Genomic DNA, 20,516 nt, shown 5'->3' with positions numbered 1-20,516 from the left:
CAGGGTCCACAAAATATTGAGAAGGGGGGGCACACAGCCCCCCTGCAAATAATAATTTTAAACAGTAGCCGGCATCATGCCGTAGGCCCCGCTCCTCCCTGCACCACTGTGCAAACGTGCCTCCTGAAACGTTCTGGATTGTGGGATTAAGTTCCCTTGAATTCTAAGTGTCCTTGGGGGCCTACTAGCCCAAAAGCTGCCTACAGTAAGCCCCACACAGTGGGATTGCTAGGAGGTGGTCTGAGGCTGCGCCCCTTTTTACACCACTCTGCACACGTGCCTCTTGATGCACTGCCTGTGGAGCGAGTAGGTCCTCTTGTGTCCTGAGGACTTCAGGACTAGAGTGGACTTTATCCATCAAGCAGCAGTGCGCCAGGAGGTGTTTGCAGAGTGGTGTAGAAGAAGGGGCGCGGCCTCAGCCCACTCTCTGCGGTCCAGCTTTGTGGGGCTTACTGGAGGTACCTGGAGGTGGAGTTGGTCCACAAGGACCCTCTGGAGCCAAGGGGACTTCATTCCCCTACCAGCAGTGCGCAAGGATGTACGTTTGCACAGTGGTGGAGAAAGGGGGTTTGGCCTCCAAAGTCCTCTCAGCAGTCAGACTGTGTGGGACTTACAGGAGGTAACAGGAAGGGCTTGCTGGCCCCCAAGGCCCTTTTGGACCCAAGGCTACGTCCTCACCCAACCAACAGTGCACCAGGAGGTACGTTTGCAGAGTGGTGGAGAAACGGGGTGTCGCCTCTGAAGTCTTCTCAGCAATCAGGCTGTGTGGGACTTACTGGAGGTAACAGGAGGGCTAGTTTCCCCCCAGGGACCCTCAGGAGGCAAGGGGACTTAATTCCCCAACCAAGAGGAGTTGGCCTAATGGCTAGGGCGCTGTACCTCGGACGTGGAGAACTGGGTTCAAGTCTCGGTAATGACGCTGAACATCCTGTGATTCTGGGCAAATCACTTAATCTCCATGTGCCTAACAAAAAATGAATGTGTGTCGTCATGGAACGTAACTGGTGCTATGTAAAGCGCTCTGATACCCGATTGGATTCGGGTCAAGTTCGCGCTATATAAAAACTTCACACATGCAAACATACACACACTCTGTCATACAGATGATCATGTTACTAATGCCATCATAATCTCGCTAAACTGGTACACGTCTGCCCTGATTTATCAATGGGTAGCTCGTTTTCAATTATTGTTGACAGTTTTAGAAACGTTCTCATTTGCGTCTATTTTTCGAAATACACTTAAGATTTGTGTCGTACATGTTCCATTCTATCATACATTTTCTCCCAAAAGTTGAAAAAAAAAAAAAAAGGTCATGCATTAAAAGAAATAACCGCAAACTAAAATTCTTATATAGTGAATGGAATGTGTGGTATACTGCCGCTCGGCATCAGATGACAAGCACCTGGGCAGATGAACAATTTAGAGAATTGGATGCGCTGCAAATTATTAGATTTCGTAAATCATGCCTCTTCATTCTTTATCGGGAAACAAATCTTTATTGAGCAGTCAATGTGGTATATTTATTACTAATTAGAGCCCAAATGGCCTTAAAAACGTGTTCGAATTCCATATCTAGCGCCAACAAAATGGCAATAAAGTTTAAGCCCCTGACAGAATAATTCAGAGTGATCAAATTTCACTCACTGGCTTGAATTTCCTAAGTTTGTTTTCCCTGTTTGACCCAGGCATCATGGAAACAAGACTGTGTTTTATAAATTGGACGCAAATATCCTCTCTAGCCAAAGAAGCAGGTTTAATGTCTTCAAAATGGAACACTATTTTGTTGGCTGTTTATGACATGAGCACACCCCCTGCCTGGATTGACTCAGAAAGTCACAAATTCAGTACTCAGAAATTTCCCAAAGGCTCCAGTTCCAAATGAGCTTGCCAAAATCCTTCCAGCTCTGCTGGCTGTGCTCAAATTCTGGGCCCGGCCGACTGAGTAATCCCACTCGTCAACACAAGACCTTTCGATCATCGGAGTGAGCAGCCAAGGCACTGAGCGGGGCCACATGCCAGTGAAATGCAAATGCTAAAAATGTAATAGAGTTTGCACCAATGCATGGGTGTAATTGAATTTCTGGTTCTAATAATAGGCTTTAATTAAATAATGTGTATTTTGAATGTGTAATTTGACTGTCAGAGCAACAGCAGAGATCACATGTGGTGTCTTTGTACCAGCCAGTAATAACCACGGGAGCTGTTGATTAGCAGCATACTGGTAGCCTCATTTCCTTGTCTGTTTAGGTCATGCTGCCAGCATTTTCATTAATTCTTTGACAGATGTGGTCGTCATACGCACGACAAGCTCAGAACACAAGCAGGGAGGGAGTAAAGTCAAGTGCCTGGCTGGAGAGACTGCTACTGTGCCACATTATAGTCACCTCCAGTCTTCTGGCTGAAGTCTTGTTTTCTTGCCTCATGTACCCTGGTTTTGCTTTCGTTGAGCTTACAATACATCACGTCTGATTGGACATTCTGAGCCACTGTGTAAGGTGCAAGGAGATCCCTGCCCCTATTGTGAGCACAGAAACACATTTGTCTGGACATGCAGTGAGTTTTTTCTAGCTTCTCCACTTGGGGCAAAGTAAGTTTCTTTTACTCGTTCATTTAAAAAAAAAAAAAAAAATTGGTTTTGTTAATATTGAAAAACTCGATGTCAATGTGTATAATGATACTTTGTGTATAAAAACAAAATTGCATCTTTATTAACGAATTCACCTGTTGTGAACTCCACATCAACCCCGACTAGGAAATATGTATTTAGACAGGCCCTGAGAACCAGGCCCGAGGTCACTGATTGACGGATCACAGATGGGATGGCACGTCACCAGCAGACAAATGCGCGAACTGGAAATCTCATATCAATTCCACAGATGGGTGTACCGACACCACAATGGTTCAGGGAGATTGGCCCCAATAAAGCACACATGGCCAGAGGGGTGTGCCCGTTCCCAAAACACCATAAAGTCAGATGCCACATGAAGTTAGGAACACTTAGCCAATCAAGTCATATCACACAAAGTACACACAGTGATCACATGCTCCTCATGCCGAACATCTAGACACGTTACACACTGGCCACACTGTGTCTACGTAAGGTCGAGGCACACCTGGATTCTTCATCCAATACCTTAATTTATGGCTCCAAAGACAGAGGTACACATTCCACACCAAAAAAAGATCACCAGAAACATTTTATTGCATTCACTAAACTGTATAAAAGTCTATGTTAGACTGATTGTAAATTGAGACATCCTCAGACCCTATGCCTGTGACTGTGCTCCTGGCCACATTATTTAACTTAAGAAACTGCTCCTGTTTTGCCAAACTCCTCTTGTCTTTTGTTTTTCAAGGTATTTCTGGTTAAAGCAACAGTATTGTCACAACACTTAAGCAGCATTTTCCTGATGAGAATGGTTGCAAAGGTCTTCAAAACTAGAAACAATGGCTTGAACTTCAGATTATGTGTAAGTAGAATTGTATCTTCTGGAGAGCGTGGGTAGTGTTATCATATCCATAGTGGTTCTGCAGCCTTACTACAAGCAGTCTATTGTCAGATCATGTATCTGAAGTGTTGCAAGTGTTTTTAAGCACTTGTATGCCACAGGTTGATCTGTTGGTATTCGAAACGTTAGCATGAAGATCATAAATTATGAGTATCCTACATTAGAAGATGCCTCTTTAAGGCGAGCTTGTTTATCTAGGGGTAGGGAAAGCTCTCCTCATGTGTTTGCGTTTACCAGTGTTTCCTCTGGCAAAACTTGTATCAGCATGCAATAGGAAAAATTGTGCTTGGGTTACAGATTGATCTACATTGTAAAACAAGGCCATACATTTCCTCAAGCTCACAGACACTTTCCTGGCAGGAGATGGCTGAAACAGCAAGACATCTCAACAGGGATATTTCTGGATTCGGTTCCACATGAATAAGCACACCTGCGTTGACCTTCCTGGTGAACAATGCAGACAGACAAATCTTCACTAAGAAGGAAGACAGGATTGTGCCCAAGATCACATCACCATCTTGATTTTCTCCGTAGGGGTTGAATAGATGCAGGTCTAGAATATTATGTAGATTGACCAATCTCTTGCCTGCACCAAAATATCTGAATTAGCAAAATCATTTCAGCACATGTCCTATAGCATTTAAGGATCTAACCATCAGAGTTGGGCCATTTATGCCAGAATGTAACACAAAGCAGAAGATTGTGGGGGAAGGGAGCTAGATAAGAGACCTGCTGAATCAACACACACAAAGTCAGCCAAGGCTTGTACACAGCAATAACCACTTAGAGCTATGCCTATCATAGATATGGCTGTTATTGTGGCATCTACATGGTCACATGTGGAGATCAGCAGTTCCACACCTATGCTGCAAATAGAATACAACATGTCTAAAGTTTCTCTCATCAAAGGCATGGAAAGAAAATCATTAAAGGCCTGTAACTCTTCCTAAATATTTAGGCTACTTCTGCTTGAACGTGATCTAGACTTGTTTGAGAGAGAAAGATGCATCACTACAGTTAGCATACTTTTTTTCAGAGGCATGAAAGAGGAAACCACAGGGCTCTTGCCCTTTGCCAACCCAGACCACGTGTGATCAGGTGGCCACAGGAAGATGCTCCACGAGAAGCAAGTTAGAGTGCTCGCTCCCTAATTCCATAGATTCAAAAGAGCTGCAACTTCTGGAAATGTCACCACCATTTTTCACAGTGGGATCTATCATCCAGAAAAGTCTGCATAGACTTCACAGACCCCATCATGAAGTGCTCTGGATCTTAAGCAGTGTCAATCAAAGATTGCTCTTCTCATTACCATTCCCCCTTTTATTGATCCAATTGGAAAACAGACTCAGCGAAGACAGTGGCAGCAGAATTGCCTATACATGGAACTACTTGGCTCTACAAGGGTTCTGAGAACCCTGCTTGTGCCTTACTGTTACCGATAGCTTCCATAAGCACTAGAGTGGCACTGGAATTGATTGAGGTACATTGAGAAATCAAATGAAAGATGAACATTTTGAAAACAATCCGTTCCAAATTCACGTACTTTTAATTTGTTATAAAGACAAAAAGGGGTGCAGGCTGCAGGAAAAAGGCAAAAAAATTACACATTCCAACATAGGCAGGAAAGGCAGGGAGATAAAAAGCAAAAATTATCAAAGTCAAAAAGAAAAGATGAAGAGGCTGCCAATGCACCAGGGTATTGCCTAAACAGTGTGATTAAAAAATAATCAATGAAAACAAGATTTTGCCCCCTCGTCACTTAGACCTCCTTGACTAAGTTGTTACATGTGTTCATCTTTCAATATTATGTGGTTGCAGGCTTTACTTTCATCAAATCCCTAGAATATGATGAGGCATTGACTTCATTTGGGCTAAACAAAACACAGGTTCCTAAAGAGACAAGGGTCATAACTGCTGGTCCCTCCCCTTCACTAGAAATTAAATCCTCCCCCAAAGCTACACTCACTAAACCCGGTTTAGCTGGTAGCATCAGCAGGGGCAGGCAACTTCTGGCGGGCTGGAGCTTCAAAAACACTCCCAGGGATCTGGGGAGCAGAGCAGTGGCAGGGGCAAGATCCACCATCAGGCATCTCTGCAGTTCAGGGTTTGCCACACCAAACATAAGCTCTTGATAATGGGAATATGGACACAAAGAGTAGGAACCAGAGCGGCACTGATGCTCGTCCCGCACAGGGACTCAACAGGATAAGGAAACTGATATGACATTCGGGAAGGGTGGCCCTTCCATAGCATGATGGTTTGCCCATGCCATGGACAACCACCAGGATGTTGGAGTGACTAGTGGGAGTTAAGAAATAAAGGGAAAGGGTCCATGGGGCGGTCAATTACTTGGGGTCGGGGTGCAATGCATCGCTGGGTGTGACTTGTCAAAGTGCTGCTACTGCTGTCTGCTACCACAATAATGTATTGATTTACACAGGGGATCAAATCTGCCATTTTTTGAGCAATGCATAGAAATGGAGGAACTCTTCTGCACAATCACTGGAAGTGATGAGGAAGGATATGAGGATGGAACTTGTCCCTTCCTTTCCCTCTGTGCTGACTTCTACAATCATCACAGCACCAAGTGCACCATCTGATGGCTTGGCCTCAAGGCGCAAAAAAGCGAAAAGAAGCCCCCACTAAATTCGTACTCGCCCTGTGGAGCTTCTAATCTTTTGTTCTTTCAAAACTCTTTATTCATTCCTTCGCCTTATAAGCACAGAGTGCTCATCAAGAGATTTCAAGATACTTTTTTCAGCGCACAGTAGTTGGAACAAACATGCAGAATTTTGCTGAACACAGATAAATATGTTGAAGTTTAATGTTCTCTAGTTTTAACAGTACAGGCTTAGTTAAGGCATGTGCAAGACTTCTTTCCCGGGGTGGACGTATATGCAAATTCATTTCATTTTGCACAAATGCAAGACTGCAATCAAAGTTTAATTACAGTCTGGGTAGTGATGAAAGATAAGAGAGGCAGGAGGATGGAAAGAGCTGAGAGTTCCTTTATTGGTTTAATCCTTTGGCGAGAAGCAGATTTTTCCAGAATAAACTGCCGTGATGTTTACATTCACAACATGCCCTTCTTCAAACTCTAGAAGTGGGCCTGGGTGAGCTGCAATACAAAAGCACTCATTCTATGGAAACATGCTCCTTACCTCTGTGATGTTTTCTTGTACTTTCTCCTACAAGGAAAAACAAACAGAGACATGAACAAAGGAGAAAAACAGAAAGTTTGATTAAGAAAGAGCACAGTGGGGAGTCTCTTTCTTTGAATGTATGGACACTGGGAGAAAGTGCACACAACTCTGAAGTGGATGAAGCAAACAAAGTGGCAAGACCACCATCTAAGCATGGACCAATTCCTTGGTTGCCGGGTGCAAGCACAATGCGTCATCATGAAAGGTGCGTGAAATGAACACAACACATTCAGAGGAACAAAATGCACTTTCTAAATAGGATAGGGCAGGGAAGGTGAGAATTTTACAACAAGCAGGTGTAGAGGACCAACAAACTAGTTACACATAGTTCATAGTGTCATGCGGTTTTATATTTTATTGTGTTAGGCTCTAGTGGGCTATAGGTCATATGGGGGTTGGGTTAATGGCGTTGCATCAGTGTATGTAGCATCAGGCTATCTCAGAGTGCTTGCTGCCTAGAAGGAAAGCTGTGGACTGTCTACTCTCTAAATATAACCCTCACTTGAGTCTTTGCTGCAGCTGGCTGTGTTTAGCTTTAGTGTTGTGTGTCGTTCTTCATGTGATTGATTATTATCACCTTCAACTGAACATTTAGATAGGGATTCCAGAAGGACAATCCTTTTCTATGGGAGCTGGTACAGTGAGAAGCCCAGCCCAAGAAACTGCAAAGAACCAATACTGTTTATACAGTAGTAGCAAACTAGATAATGCTTGCAACAACTGCACAACTCCTGTCTAATGACAAGCAATACCAGAAAACATACCAGCTTGTCTACTCACGTTTATTTGTATCTAAAGTATATTTTGTTGTACAGTACTCTAGACTGTATAGAGTCTGCCCAAACTTAGTAAAAAATAAAAACAAAGAAAGACGTCATTTACTGACTGGGATGATGATCATCAATCTAATTGGAGTAGATGCAGAAATTAAGTATGGCTCATTTTAACTATTAACACTAATAAGCATTCATCTATCTGCAGTAGAGGTGCTCTTGCGTATTTGCCAGTGACATTTCCCTGGGTTTGATATGCGTTTGATTGACGTGCATGCTGTTTTCCTGAAACAATGGTGTGTGTTTTATGTCGGCAGTAGATGTTTTCTAGAATCTAAATTGTTAACCAAAGAGCACACAGCTTTTGATTTTAAAAAACTGGTGTGATTCTTTGCAAATCAGTTCATCTCCCTGTGCCTTCGATTTCAAATGCTGTAATGTACTAAGGTAAAAAAACGAATGAGTCGTAGGTAGTGTCACAATTACGTGTGTTAATCCCTCACTTTTCTCGACCCCTTCAACCAGGACAATGTTTTTTGAATCCAGTTTCATCTGAACCCAAATCCAACTATGTATATTACTTCAGGTATTTGATACAACACTAAGCTATATTCAAGGAGTGATGGAGACCTTTGAGACTGTTTTCTTTGCAGCAGGAGTAATATATCTGTTTTCTTTAGAAATGTTTTCTATTCCATTCCACTTGTTCCAAGGTGAAGGTTTCAAGTCATGTACAGAACTTATTGAGTAAGTAGCACGAGGAAATTGCCATCTCAGCCAACTTGCCTTAGACATAGTTTTGACTTAAAAGTCAAAATTAAGAAAAATAGATTTCTATGTACCCATGCCTCATCTATTCAGTCTTAGGAGCTCTGTCATAAAAGGTTTGTGCACTCCAGAGTGGAGAAGCGCATATACGCATACACAGGCTTCATGCAGGTGGATTTTCAACTTGGTTGAAAATCTTCATGAGTACATTTTGGTCAGAGAGAGCTTTGTTTAACATTTATATCTGCCATAGATTTTCACGCGTACTCTAGGGATCCCTTGGAATCCCCAAAATTTGGGAAATGACTCCAAATTTAGGTGGAAACTTTTGGTGGTAGAATTTAAGCCCTACAATCTGAGTCAGATAATGTGTATTTTTTCCATGTCTATTAGCTTGCCATCCAATGTCATTTCTGATGGGAAATTTACTGGTGTGAACAATTTATGAGGAGTTTTCTGGGGTTTTTGGTCTAAAGTCACAAACAGTTTGTTGTGTTCCCGGACAAAAGGGTTTGGACTGCATTATCAGGATTAGAATCAATGATGTGAAAGTCAAAGGCTCACCAACTTTGAACTATCACCTTCTCAGTTTGCTTCTCTACTTTAAATGGCTTATGTTGCAGATACATAAAATGTAAAGAAGCAACCTAATCATCTCCACATGGGAATGACAACATGTCTTAACAGTCCTTTCACAGGACCACCTTAAAGAGCTTATACGTTTGACCACCTCCTGATCCTCCTACTGCTTTCTGAAGAGACACAATGTGCAATTTGTTGCGGTGGTGGTGATGGAGGCAATATTCATGCAGGACCTGTATTCCTTGTTGGGTTTTGTCCAGCGAGAAACCCATCATTCAACATCGAAAGCAATAGAAACGGTCTTCGTTTAACATTAAACACGATAAAGGTGATGGGGGGATGCTTTCAAATAGCCTAACCACTGTCGATCACTCAGAGTAGCCTTCATCCTCTGCCACTATAGACAGAGGCATGCCTTATGCAAACATGTACTGACCTGCCTTCTGATGGGAACAGTCTATGCTGAACTGCCAGGTGAAGACCCCTCTGAAAGAGAACGCAAGCAACCCTAGACCACCTCCAGCCCTAATAGGCCTGGTGAATCATTTTTAGCCATCTCTGGGGGGAGTGGCAAGAAACCAATAGCATTCTGGTGGCATACAACATCTTTGAACCATCTCATCCCCCTGCCCCTCAGTTATTCTGTGAGAAGCAAGAGCAGTGCCAGCGCCTGCTGTGGCATAGAGATGATGCGCAATCCCAAGGACAAATTTACCACGCCGAAGTCCAATGTCCTGATCGCTTGGATGGTTCCGAAGACGCGGATGAAAAAATGCACCTCGGAATCAAAGGACCAAATCACAGGAAATGAGATGTGAAAAGCATTTGGCGTGTGTTTGACCCTCCCGCGGTTCCCTTTTAAAACCATCGCAATTCGCATTTGATTTACTCACTGCAAGATAAGGGGGAAGTCTGAAGGCCAAAGCTCTTCCTCATCTGCTGTCATTTTCCCGAAAATGAAACATGGTCACGTTCATCAAAAGCTCTAAATAGATCTCAAGAAAATAAATTGGCTGGAAATTGCTTTTCTGATGCTTGCTCTAGCTGATGCATTGGTAGATACTTGCGCCCTGGAGCAAATTAGCACACTCTTGTCCGATTCATGTTTTCAAAATATTTTTCAGAACTCAAATGAAAAAAATGGCGATTCCCTTATATGAAGTAGAAATTGCAACGGGAGTCCTAGCTTGCCTTGGCTCTGTGCGCACTAAAAACATTATCCCCCTGGGATTTGCGGCCCTTTGTAAAGCATTTTCACTAATGCGAACAAAGACTGAAGATAATGCAGTAATGACTGCCTGACCTCAATGCCCGACAGCCTGACTGCATCATCTCTGAATGTAAACAAAGCACCCAGCTCTTTCGAAAACAGCTTCAATGAAAAGCTGCCACTACTCAGTGCATAGCCTACTTTCTCTCCATCTATATCCACTCTACACTCAGCAATCTTGCATAGCCCTGCTCTGAAATCATTCTAGCACTCGCTGTTCTTCAAACGGGCATCTCTTTCTGAGATTGAAATTATGATGTAAACAAAAGCGGTCTTCAAAATGGGGAGAAAATGAGATGTTATAAATGTTCATTTCGAAAAATGTATTTTACTTCGAGGTCATGCCATGTTCTTTTCACGGAAGTATTATATAACTACCTCCTGAAATAAACAGAGTGGTTCTTCGGAATAGATATTTTAGTAGTGTCACAGAAGAAATGAGTGGATCTTCAATCACTGGACTGCCAGGTAGGGCCAATATCTCATGCTGGATGCATTCCCCCTGTGGAACGCCTGATCTCTGAATCTATCATTGTGGTAGTTTATTTTTTTCAAATTTCCACAATCATGCTAAGATACAATTTAAAGGACGCTCTCTCAAATTAATTCAAATGCTGGAAAACATATTTTGCAATGCAATATATTTTAGGCCTATACATGAAGCTTCCAATTCTTCACAGAGGCCAGCTTCGCTCTCCTGTCTTTGGCGCGTGTTGTATTGTTTGGCAGTGGTGAGGGTAGCCAAAGCAAGAAAAGGTAAAGGGGCAGCCATTACTACTGTTAACTAAACATTGCTGAGCATCATCCAACCAGTTTGCGCCCTCACGTCTGAAAACCTGGTTGAAGGATGGTGTAGCTCAACCTGATAAAAGTGACTGACCATAGCATCAGCGCCAAAGGTATATTGCCTATGCAATACAGAGAACATACCAGAGTAATCTATAGAGATTTTCGTGCCAAACATATGTCAAAACCATACATTGCCACCAAAATTATTGCCAGCCTCATTATTTCTTTATTGAATAAAGTGCAAAAATAGCAGGTTTCTACTGGCCATTCAGACACTGTACAAATCGCGCTATGAAATGTAGTGCGAGTGGTCATGTCTGTTTAGCAGATGGCAAGAGGTACAAGTGTCTGTGGCACAAGAAGAACATCACTTCAACCCGGTTTGTACTTCAAATCACTAGAATAGCAAAGCATAATCCTCAGATGACCTTGAATGAAGGTGAGTGGACTGGGAGTGAAGTAGCCACCTGTGACATGTCAATTTGCTGACTGTGAGCAAGAAGTGTGTGTTTTATTTTATATGAAGTATAGATACTGTGAATATGATGGGGTAGTGTAATAGTGAAAAGAATGAATAGAGGGATTCGGGACGTACATTTTTTTTTCAATTCAAACAATTTTTACTGAACAATTTTAAAGCATGTTTGTGCACAACTTATTTTTTTATAGTATAAAAAGTTGGCAAACAGTTTTGCAAGGTCTTTCCTTAAATGGATTTTTGCATGGATGAATGTGAACTTTTACTGTCTTATACCATATGTGTGTAGAAGTTGTAATGTTTTAGGTTTGTTATACATTGTTTATATTTTCATATTATTATGTGGAAGTTTGTTCATGTCCTTAATATGCCGCATCTGTCTTTTTTCTCCACTTTATAGATGCTTGATGATTTTTTTAATTTATGGAAGATATATTTGAATTATTCCTGAAGAAGTTGGAATTTATAGGTCAATTCCATCGAAACGCATGAATAAAATATTGATACTTGATTTAAAGACACTGGATATCCTGATATGAAATTAATTAGATATCAAAGATTTTAAGTGGTACATGAAATAGAGGTGCATATATTTAAAAATAGATTGACTTGCCTTTGAAAAATCTTCCTTGTTTGTAATTTATACCATATCTGTCCTTATATATTTAGATGTGATTTGAAGCATTTTTTTAAATATATCTCGGGATTAAAGCCATATATATTTGTCTAAATCCTGCTACTGATTTTTGCTATATTCTTTTAGTATGAGGTTATGCATGTGAGTGGGTGGATTTTAATGTTTGTGAAGTTTAAATTATGGTCTGGTTTAAGGGGAGCATTTATTGATTTTGTTTGGTTGTAAAATTAACCATTTTATAATTTAAAACATTAATAAATATAATGTTTTAAAAACAACTTAATTAAACATGTAAGCGTTTAATACAAATTTTAAATAACTTTAAATTAATACAGAAAAAATGTTAAATACATGTACTAAATATTAAATATTAACATGATGTTATTTTAAATATTCTATTTGAATAATAACTGCACTACTACATTTTGTTTTATTAGTTCGAAGCACTAATTATTTTAAATGCATATACTTTTTATTTTACAATACAATGTGTTTAATTTTTTTAAAGAATTAATAAACTTAGTTATTTTTCCCTGTACTTTTTAATAGGGAGATCTCCATCTACTTATGAAAAGTAACTAGTAGTAGCTTTACACTCATAGATTCATTCTTAGCTGTCTCCACCTCCTGATTTCAAGGGTTGAGACATCTAAGTCCTCACTTAGGTGTAAATCTACACGCTGAAATGGTGAACAGTGAAAATATTTAGACTTACACTGAGGTGTAGGAGTAGATTTACTTGGGAGTAAATATACAAGTGTCAATTTTCCATTGTGAAAAGGGCCCATTGTGTTTTTGTAAACCAAACATGTATACAAAAAGATGTAAATGAATCATTCAATATTGGGAGATAAGTGAAGGCGATGCACAGAGTATACCTTCTATTTAGAAATTATCTCTGTCAGATGAAAAAAATTAAATTATACAAGCTAGCATCAAACAGGTTATGATGGTTACAAAATCATAAAAAGCAGTATTTCATCTGCTGCATTTGACAAATATATGCTGTACATGCAGACCAATTGGTTGGTTAAGATCTGTGAATTATATGAATTTCAGGTTCAGACTGACAAGCCTCCTGTGAATCTTTTAGCATCACTCAGGCCTTAACCGTGAGAGTATAGTTTTTTTAGTTGCAGCAGCTCAAACAGTAAATCTTGTTTGTGATCTTATCCTGTTTTTTGTTAACAGTCTCTAAGGAGGATGCTACACCTTATTTTCAACAATTATGAAATTAAATCTTCTATATAAGAAAACTGTATTCCCTTGACACTTAAGCTACTGTACATCCCCGTAGGCAGGATTTCCCAAATACAAGAAAGCTCAGGTATTTTTCATCCAAAAAGTTGTCCCCTATGACTAAGTGATAGTTGTTTTCTTTAGATCTATCGGTTTGACTTTGTTCTGATTATTCTTCATTATTCTGAACAGAGTTTGAGGAATTTCACTCACAATGTCCTGATTGTTACAAACTGTTTTTCAATCAACCTGAATGTTCTTTGTCAATTTTCTACAGGGTAAGGAAGAAAGAAAACTTGTGCATGTAAAGAACTGAACTGCGTACGAGACTGCTGGTTTACAATAAGATATGGTTAGCAGTACATTACGAAGATCAGAATTTTGTGAAGTCACGCAGAGCCTCTATATTCTACCAGTATTGATTGATCTAAAGGACACTGTGTGAGTTTGTTCTAAAATCTACTTGTGGTATATTTGGAGTTTACATCTAACATTCTAGCGTAATAATCAAAAACACAAATTCCGATCTCTTTGGTTTGGTGGGCATGGTCTACATATATACTGTATGCATTTATTGATAAAGACATAACTTTATTCAAATATACTCATATTTCACAGGCTTTCTGCTTTGGAGCTCAGTTCTTAATTGAAAACATATTACTTCTTAATTAGTGAAGGCCAAAGTCATCCTAAGGTGGTCAAATGTCCTTCAACTTCAAAGAAAAGTGAGACTAAGCTTAATAGATTAATTCATGGGAATTAAAGGTCAATGAGTATTATTTACAGTTTGGTACATGCAGGATGTGAGAAATAAAGTTGTTGGTTTAGGAGGGTTGTTAGACCTATTAGCCTTAAGATGGTCTTCCCTCCAACTTTTTGTCTTCCTCCTCCATTTTTGATAATCTCGTTTTTGCTGGCCTTAGGACTCTGTACACTTTACCACTGCTAACCAGTGCTAAAGTGCGTATGCGCACTCCTTAGAACATGACAATATTAGATTCTCCCCCATTGGCATATTTAATTTGCTTGTAAGTTCCTAGTAAAGTCGCACTACATGTGCCCAAGGCATGTAAATTAAATGCTACTAGTAGCCTTGCAGCACCGGTTGTGCCACCCACTTAAGTAGCCCATGGAAACATGCCTTAGGCTTCCCATTGCAGCTTGTGTGTGCAGTTTAACGGCTATGTCGATCCGGCAAACAAAAACCTTTTCCCAGGCCCAAAGCTTCCCTTTTTATGCATAGAAGTCATTCCTAAGCTAGGCTTTGGACAGCCCAGAGGGTTGAGTGCAGTGTATGTAAAAGGTAGGACATGTACTTTTAAGTTTTACGTGTCCTGGTAGTGAAAAACTCTTTAATTTGTTTTTCACTACTGCCAGGCCTACCTCTCCCATAGACTAATATTGGAATTACCTTATTACATTTCATAAGCTGTAATTTCCAAATGGGACCGGGCAACTAGGTCATTTTTGATGTTTTTGGAATTATAATGAAAAGTCCTATCTTATGTGAAGTCGGATTCTAAATTACCATTTTGAAAATGCCACTTTTATATTGTGCATGTGTACATCACTTCTGCACACTCTTTGCTTTCCTTTTTAAGTTTTTTAATGTCTGTTCCTTTGCGATGTAGCCACCAACTTTGGAGCACACTGTACATATTAGCATGAATGTACTTTGATCTATTAATTATTGATCACAATAGCGTACTCTTCGTTTTGGACAGTCAACAATGTACAGCGTATTGTGTTTCACGTGTAACAACGATTCACACCTCCTCATTCACCCACGTGAAGGTGAAGGTACGCGAATATGTGGTCTGGTTTTCTCAATGTATCATTGCTTACTGACGAAGGGCCATGACTGCACAAAATGCATTGGGAGAAATGATTGAAATTTGTGATAGATGCATTTAAACTGTTACCACCATCTGACCCGCTGGCGACGACTACCTTTGTCATGGTTTGGTAGGCTGTCCACTGTTAAAATGAATGTTCTCCCGCGAGCACTATACCTGTTTCAAACGCTTCCGCTGGAGCCCCCTCCACAGGTCCTTTCTCAGATTCAGACTGCAATTGAACGCTTTGTATGGGGACAGATTTCACCCCGCCTGCAGAAGACCTTACTGCTGCGCTCCAAGAAAGAAGGCGGCCTTGCTTTCCCCAATATTACCTGCTACTACCAAGCCTCTCTTCTTCAGTACGTGGTGGAATGGAACCGCCCCATGACTGAGAAACACTGGGTCTTTATGGACCAAACAGTGGCAGGCCATCATATTTGGTGTGATGCCTGGCTTCCGCAATCCGCTCGCGCCTGAGGGCTATACTCCTCTCCAATCTCCCACCCTACCATGCTAGTTTGGGACAGGGTTGCCCTGCGGGCTCGTCTTACCACATTCCCCTCGCCAATGACCCCGATATTTTCCAATCCTGCCTTCCCCCAAGGCGTGGACACGGGGGCTGCGGCACACTGGACAGAGGGTGGCTGCAAGCGCTTAGGACACCTGTTCGACATACAGGGTCTCAATGCCTTCAAAGAACTACAGGAGGGATATGGCCTTCTTAGCGCGGATCTCTTCCTTCACTCCCAGATGGCACACTGGATCTCGGGAGCTACGACGCACCCCTTGGCACACAGACCGATGCATCCCTTTGAGAAATGGCTCACTCGCAAGAAAGATGACCGAGGGCTCATTTCTGAAATATATTCTTTCCTCATGGCGGGTATTTCCAAAACTCTCACTGCGGGTCAGAGGCGATTGGAGGCTGAGTTGGGACGCACGCTATCCGACAAAGAATAGGAGTATATTTTCTATCGCGTGCACCATACAACACACTCGACGGGACATGCGGAGACCGCTTTCAAGATCGCGTCCTACTGGTACTATACCCCAGCACGTCTTACTAAATGGCAACTTACCCGTGACGGCCTCTGCTGGAGAGGCTGTGGCAACCCGGGTACGCTCCTGCATCTACTGTGGCACTGTCCTAAGCTTACTAGATACTGCGAAGGGGCATTCGATGACATCGACAAGGCCTTCTCCACTACCATACCTAGGCTCCCGGCATATACCATTCTAGGCCTGCCCAACGCGCTGACTTTTCCCTTGCGCTCTATTAGAGGGAAACGGATGGCGCTTGCGCTGAATGCTGCACATCGAGTGATCCTGGCGGGTTGGAAAACAGACAGAACTCCAGATCATAGACAATGGCTGCACCAGCTCTGGTTCCTTTTGGGTATGGAACGACTCTCTATGGCCACATTGGGGACCTCCGCGGCCTATGCCAAGACCTGGGCCCCATTTATCTAAATTCTCTCCACTGAATTTCGGGAGCTGATGTGTCCCACCTACCTCCGGCTCTTGCAGCTGATCCCTGGCGACGGCTCCCACACATAACCCACGGTGACGTCTCGTCATACTTTTGATCCCTCAGCTGTAGGTAGACCACACTAACTCAATCGTCGATAGCTCAGCTCCTTCTCATTTCATTTGCTATTGCTCACTGGGGAGGTGGGGGGGTGGGTTTGGGTGTTCATGGGGTTTCGTTAGTTTTTTTGTTTTACGGAAATGGCACCACTTTGCAGCGTCAAGCTTTCACAGGCCCCCGGCTCTCATAGCCGGTATGTTACGCACCACCACGATCTCTTGCACACTTATATGCTGGACTTGCGCTTGTTGCCACTTTACTTTTTCCATTCTCACGCGGCTGGCCCTCTAGGTTGTAGGCGACTTGCTGTGTTAACCATCAGTCAGTATGTTTTCCGTGACTACTTTGCTGCAATGATTGGATAAGCTTTTTGCCGGCCCGCTGGGTTGTAGGCGCCTGTGTCCTAATTCATCTTGCTATGTGCTCTACCAATAAAAAATGCTTCAATACTAAACTGTTACCACCGAGTTTCGATATGAAAAGTTGAAAATCGTCTCACGAATAAAAGCTTCACAAACTCATGTGAGTACTCCAGTTTCCATTCCTGTGTAAATCATAACAGATTTGACATATCCTGCTACGCGGTCTTACAGCAGTGCGCAGGGGGACGTCTCCTAACTCAGGAGATGCTACCTTTTTATGATATTTGTCACACTCACCGACCAGAGAGTGATACCTCTGAGGCACGCGACAACCTAGCTACTTCGTTCACCTAGTGGTGCTTGTTCTACTACCTACTTTTAGAAAGTTGACATTTTCTTGTTTTAGCCATTCAGTGCCTGTAGCCTGTACCTGGGTCACATGGCTGGGTGTGGCTGACAGTTTAGCTTTGTGTATCTCTCTTAGACAGCCACACACAATGCGGAGCTCAGGTGTAACTGGAGGAGGCATCACTGGCAGGATGGGAGGGAGAAGCTGGGCACAGGCCCACTTACACTTGAATGGGCTGTGCGCTGCCTCCACACAAAGGGCTGCATCCCCCTGTATTTAGCCTGGAGCCAGGACAGGGAAGGCAGAATGCCTGAGGACTTCAAAGGGAAACTTTTAGAAGCTTATCCCCCACTTCAAAGGCACAACTGGGTATAAATACCGGACCTCAGACACCACCTTTCAGTGAACTTACGACCCTGTAGATACTCTGTCAGGAAGAAGGACTGCTGTGCTGCTGACGGACTGCCATTCTGCTGAACTGCACTCTGCTGGACTACTGCCTTGTAGTGCTACTGCTTTGCTATGCTGAAATACTGCCTGATGCCCTACTGCTTAGGTGAGGAGGATTGGAACTGCATCTCTTGAACCCAGAACCCCAGACTGACGCCAAGGGCTAGTTGAATGGCCTCCTGACTTGAGCCTCAGGGACAGAAGGCTCCACCAACCCTGCATCTTCACCTGGACTCTGCCATCTGCAAGTCTACTCTGTGGTGCCACCCCAGTCCTGGGCCCTTGGAAGAAGGCCTGAGGTCCTCTACCAGGCTATGTGGAGCTAGCGGAAGATACACATCGCTGCTGCTGCGTGGAGTGGAACTGCCTCAAAGACCTGCATCACATCAGCGCATGTCCTCGCATCCCTCAGTGACTGCAGCTTCGATGACGACGCCAGTCTCCGCAGCTCCTCAGAACCGATTCATCGCCCCAACTGCGCAACGCATCCCGACTCCAGACTTCACATTGCGTGCCCTCGTTGACAGGATCTTCAATGACTAGCAGCAGGGCCTCGACTGCAGCCTTGCCACATCTTGGATCTGATACATTGCTTCAGTTGTGTGAGATATCTTTGCCGCAGTTCCTTGCAACATTCCGCAAACCAGGATTGAAGGTACTTTGTTCAGCAGCCTTAACTCGGTACCTGTAACCGGCCCACGCTCCATTGCAGTTGGCCTGAACTTGTGACTTTGTCCTGTTCAGGTGTGACCAGATATCCACAGTTGGTGCTTTACACCTTTTGGCACTATCTTTACTAAAACCTATACAATTGAATATCTCCTGGCTCTAGTGATTGGATTTTTCTCAGTTTGGTCTTGTTTTATTGATTAAAAATAACTCTATTTTCCTTATTTCATTGTGGGCTCCTTTTGTGGTGTGTTTTCACTGTATTACTTTTTGAAGTGCTGCACAAATACTTTGCACATTTCCTCCGAGTTAACCCTTACTGTTCTGTGCCAAGCTACCCAAGGGTTGAGCACAGGACGGGGCAAAGCCGAAAGTTATGGCTGACCGCGAAGTAGTGTGATTCGGATATAAAAAGTGAATCGGGCATGTCTCCGCTTAGCTTCAGATTAAGAATTTTTGAAGAAAAATGTCTGAGCAGGTAACGTTCGCAGGCCATTGCAGTCAGCGATGTCCAAGGAGGAAGAGTCATTGGGGAGCTGCTGTACGAAGTTGTGGTGAAGATCCCTACATTCAAACTAGTCTCTTTTATGCCAGCCAAAAATCTCCAGTGGGACGAAGCTGCAGCCAGTAGCCAATGAGGGTTCCACGAGACTGGATACCCCTTCTGCGGGGAGCCATTGGACAGGATTTTTGCTGCTGCGTAGAAAAATGTAGCGGAAGCTGCCACAAAGTCAGGCCGACCGCTGGAGCACCTTGGGCAGATTGGTTAGCATGTAGGACCTGGCCACCTCTTGGCTCTCACAGCTTGATTTGGCAGATAATTTTCCATGTTTTTTATTTGGACTAGCTAGGCACTGTTAGCACCATTTCCAAGGGTCCAGGCTGGAGAGACACCACTGAAGAGTTAGGACTCATTTAGGCTTGATCCAGGGTCAGGTACAAGGTGGTTGGAGCCAATTCTGTCCCTGAGGGGGATACCAGAAAACTAGCCCTTTGAGTCACTCTGGAAGTCTTGGTTTCAAGCAGGAAAACAGGTCTCAGGCAGCACAACAGTCCTCTGAGGGCACAAGGCAGGCTTCAGGCAGCAACAGGGCAATCCTCCTGTGTGGCAGGGCAGTCCTCTGAAGTACACAGAATACCACAGGCAGCAGGGCAGTCCTCTGAGAGTCCTTCAGCAGGTCCAGAAGTAAACTGAAGAGTGGATCTGAGGGCCCTACTTTTATACCTGGTGCCAGACAGTGGAAGAAACGTCTGGAGTTTCCCCCCATAGAAGTGTCTGGAATTTCCTGCCTCCCTGCTGTGGTCCCAATTTGTATGCAGTCACGATGGGCAAGTGTAACGTTTTTTGTGTGTGAGTGGAGGCAGGGTCTTAGAAGTGCAAGTGGGGCTGTGCACAGCTATGCCCCTCCATACTGGTTGGATGGCCATCCCGCCAACACCCAGTCCCTCCATGGAGTAGTTGTCTAGGAGGAGTACAAAAGGCCAACTGCAAACTACACCCAGTCATATGATCCAGAAAACAGGCTGCAGGCAAAAAATGGTTAAGAAAAGAAAATACCAACTTTCTAAAAGTAAAAAGTGCAAGTGATGGACGGAATGCTGAACTATTTCAAAGACTAACTCCCAGTCGGAGATCTGAGCCTAAATCCATTATTTGTTTGCCTACCACACCATTCCAGTTTGGACCCAGGAATATGCAAATCAGTCTTAACCCTGCTCCTAATGGGAACAGTCGAGCCCAAACTGCCAGGCAAGGTCCACCCTGGACCAGAAACAAGCCTCAGACAACCGGTTTTGGGGTACCACTCCTCATCAGCCAGGATAGCTTGACTCCGGTGGAATGGCGAGCACAGGACCCACATCTGGGCATACCCATCCCACTTATGGCGACAAATGCAAAAAGAACAAATGATTGATAGAATGCAGAACAATGTCAAACACTCACCCCTAGTCAGAGATCTGTGCCTAAATCCATCATTTTGTGCTCACCACGCCAGTCCAGTTTGGAC

The 20,516-nt window shown here is 43.1% G+C and overlaps 2 protein-coding genes across 21 annotated transcripts in view; one reads left to right on the top strand and one right to left on the bottom strand.

The window, feature by feature from the left end:
• PDE1C (phosphodiesterase 1C) overlaps positions 1-20,516 on the bottom strand; it is a 1,636,609-nt gene that overhangs the window by 920,004 nt on the left and 696,089 nt on the right. For 6 of the 10 annotated variants that reach the window (XM_085607513.1, XM_085607516.1, XM_085607515.1 and 3 more), the window contains one exon: positions 6,674-6,700. The exons of the other annotated variants lie outside the window; for them this stretch is intronic. In XM_085607513.1, the coding sequence (XP_085463639.1) occupies positions 6,674-6,700 (27 nt within the window). The remainder of the gene's footprint in view (positions 1-6,673; positions 6,701-20,516) is intronic. 10 annotated transcript variants of the gene reach the window in all.
• The window catches only part of LOC146823222 (uncharacterized), a 312,919-nt gene that overhangs the window by 224,591 nt on the left and 67,812 nt on the right, over positions 1-20,516 (top strand). For 9 of the 11 annotated variants that reach the window (XR_014962150.1, XR_014962153.1, XR_014962148.1 and 6 more), the window contains one exon: positions 13,529-13,692. Coding sequence is in view for 1 of the 11 variants with exons in the window: in XM_085607525.1 (XP_085463651.1) it covers positions 3,360-3,473; positions 13,529-13,567 (153 nt within the window). In the remaining 10 variants the exon portion in view is untranslated. Of the gene's footprint in view, positions 1-3,359; positions 3,474-11,848; positions 11,959-13,528; positions 13,693-20,516 lie in introns of those variants that run through there. The other 2 variants (XM_085607525.1, XR_014962154.1) reach the window with 2 other exon arrangements.

The sequence above is a fragment of the Triturus cristatus genome, chromosome 5_2 (assembly GCF_964204655.1).
Source record: "Triturus cristatus chromosome 5_2, aTriCri1.1, whole genome shotgun sequence".
Taxonomy (NCBI): domain Eukaryota; kingdom Metazoa; phylum Chordata; class Amphibia; order Caudata; family Salamandridae; genus Triturus; species Triturus cristatus.
This window is presented reverse-complemented; position numbering and strand designations above follow the sequence as displayed.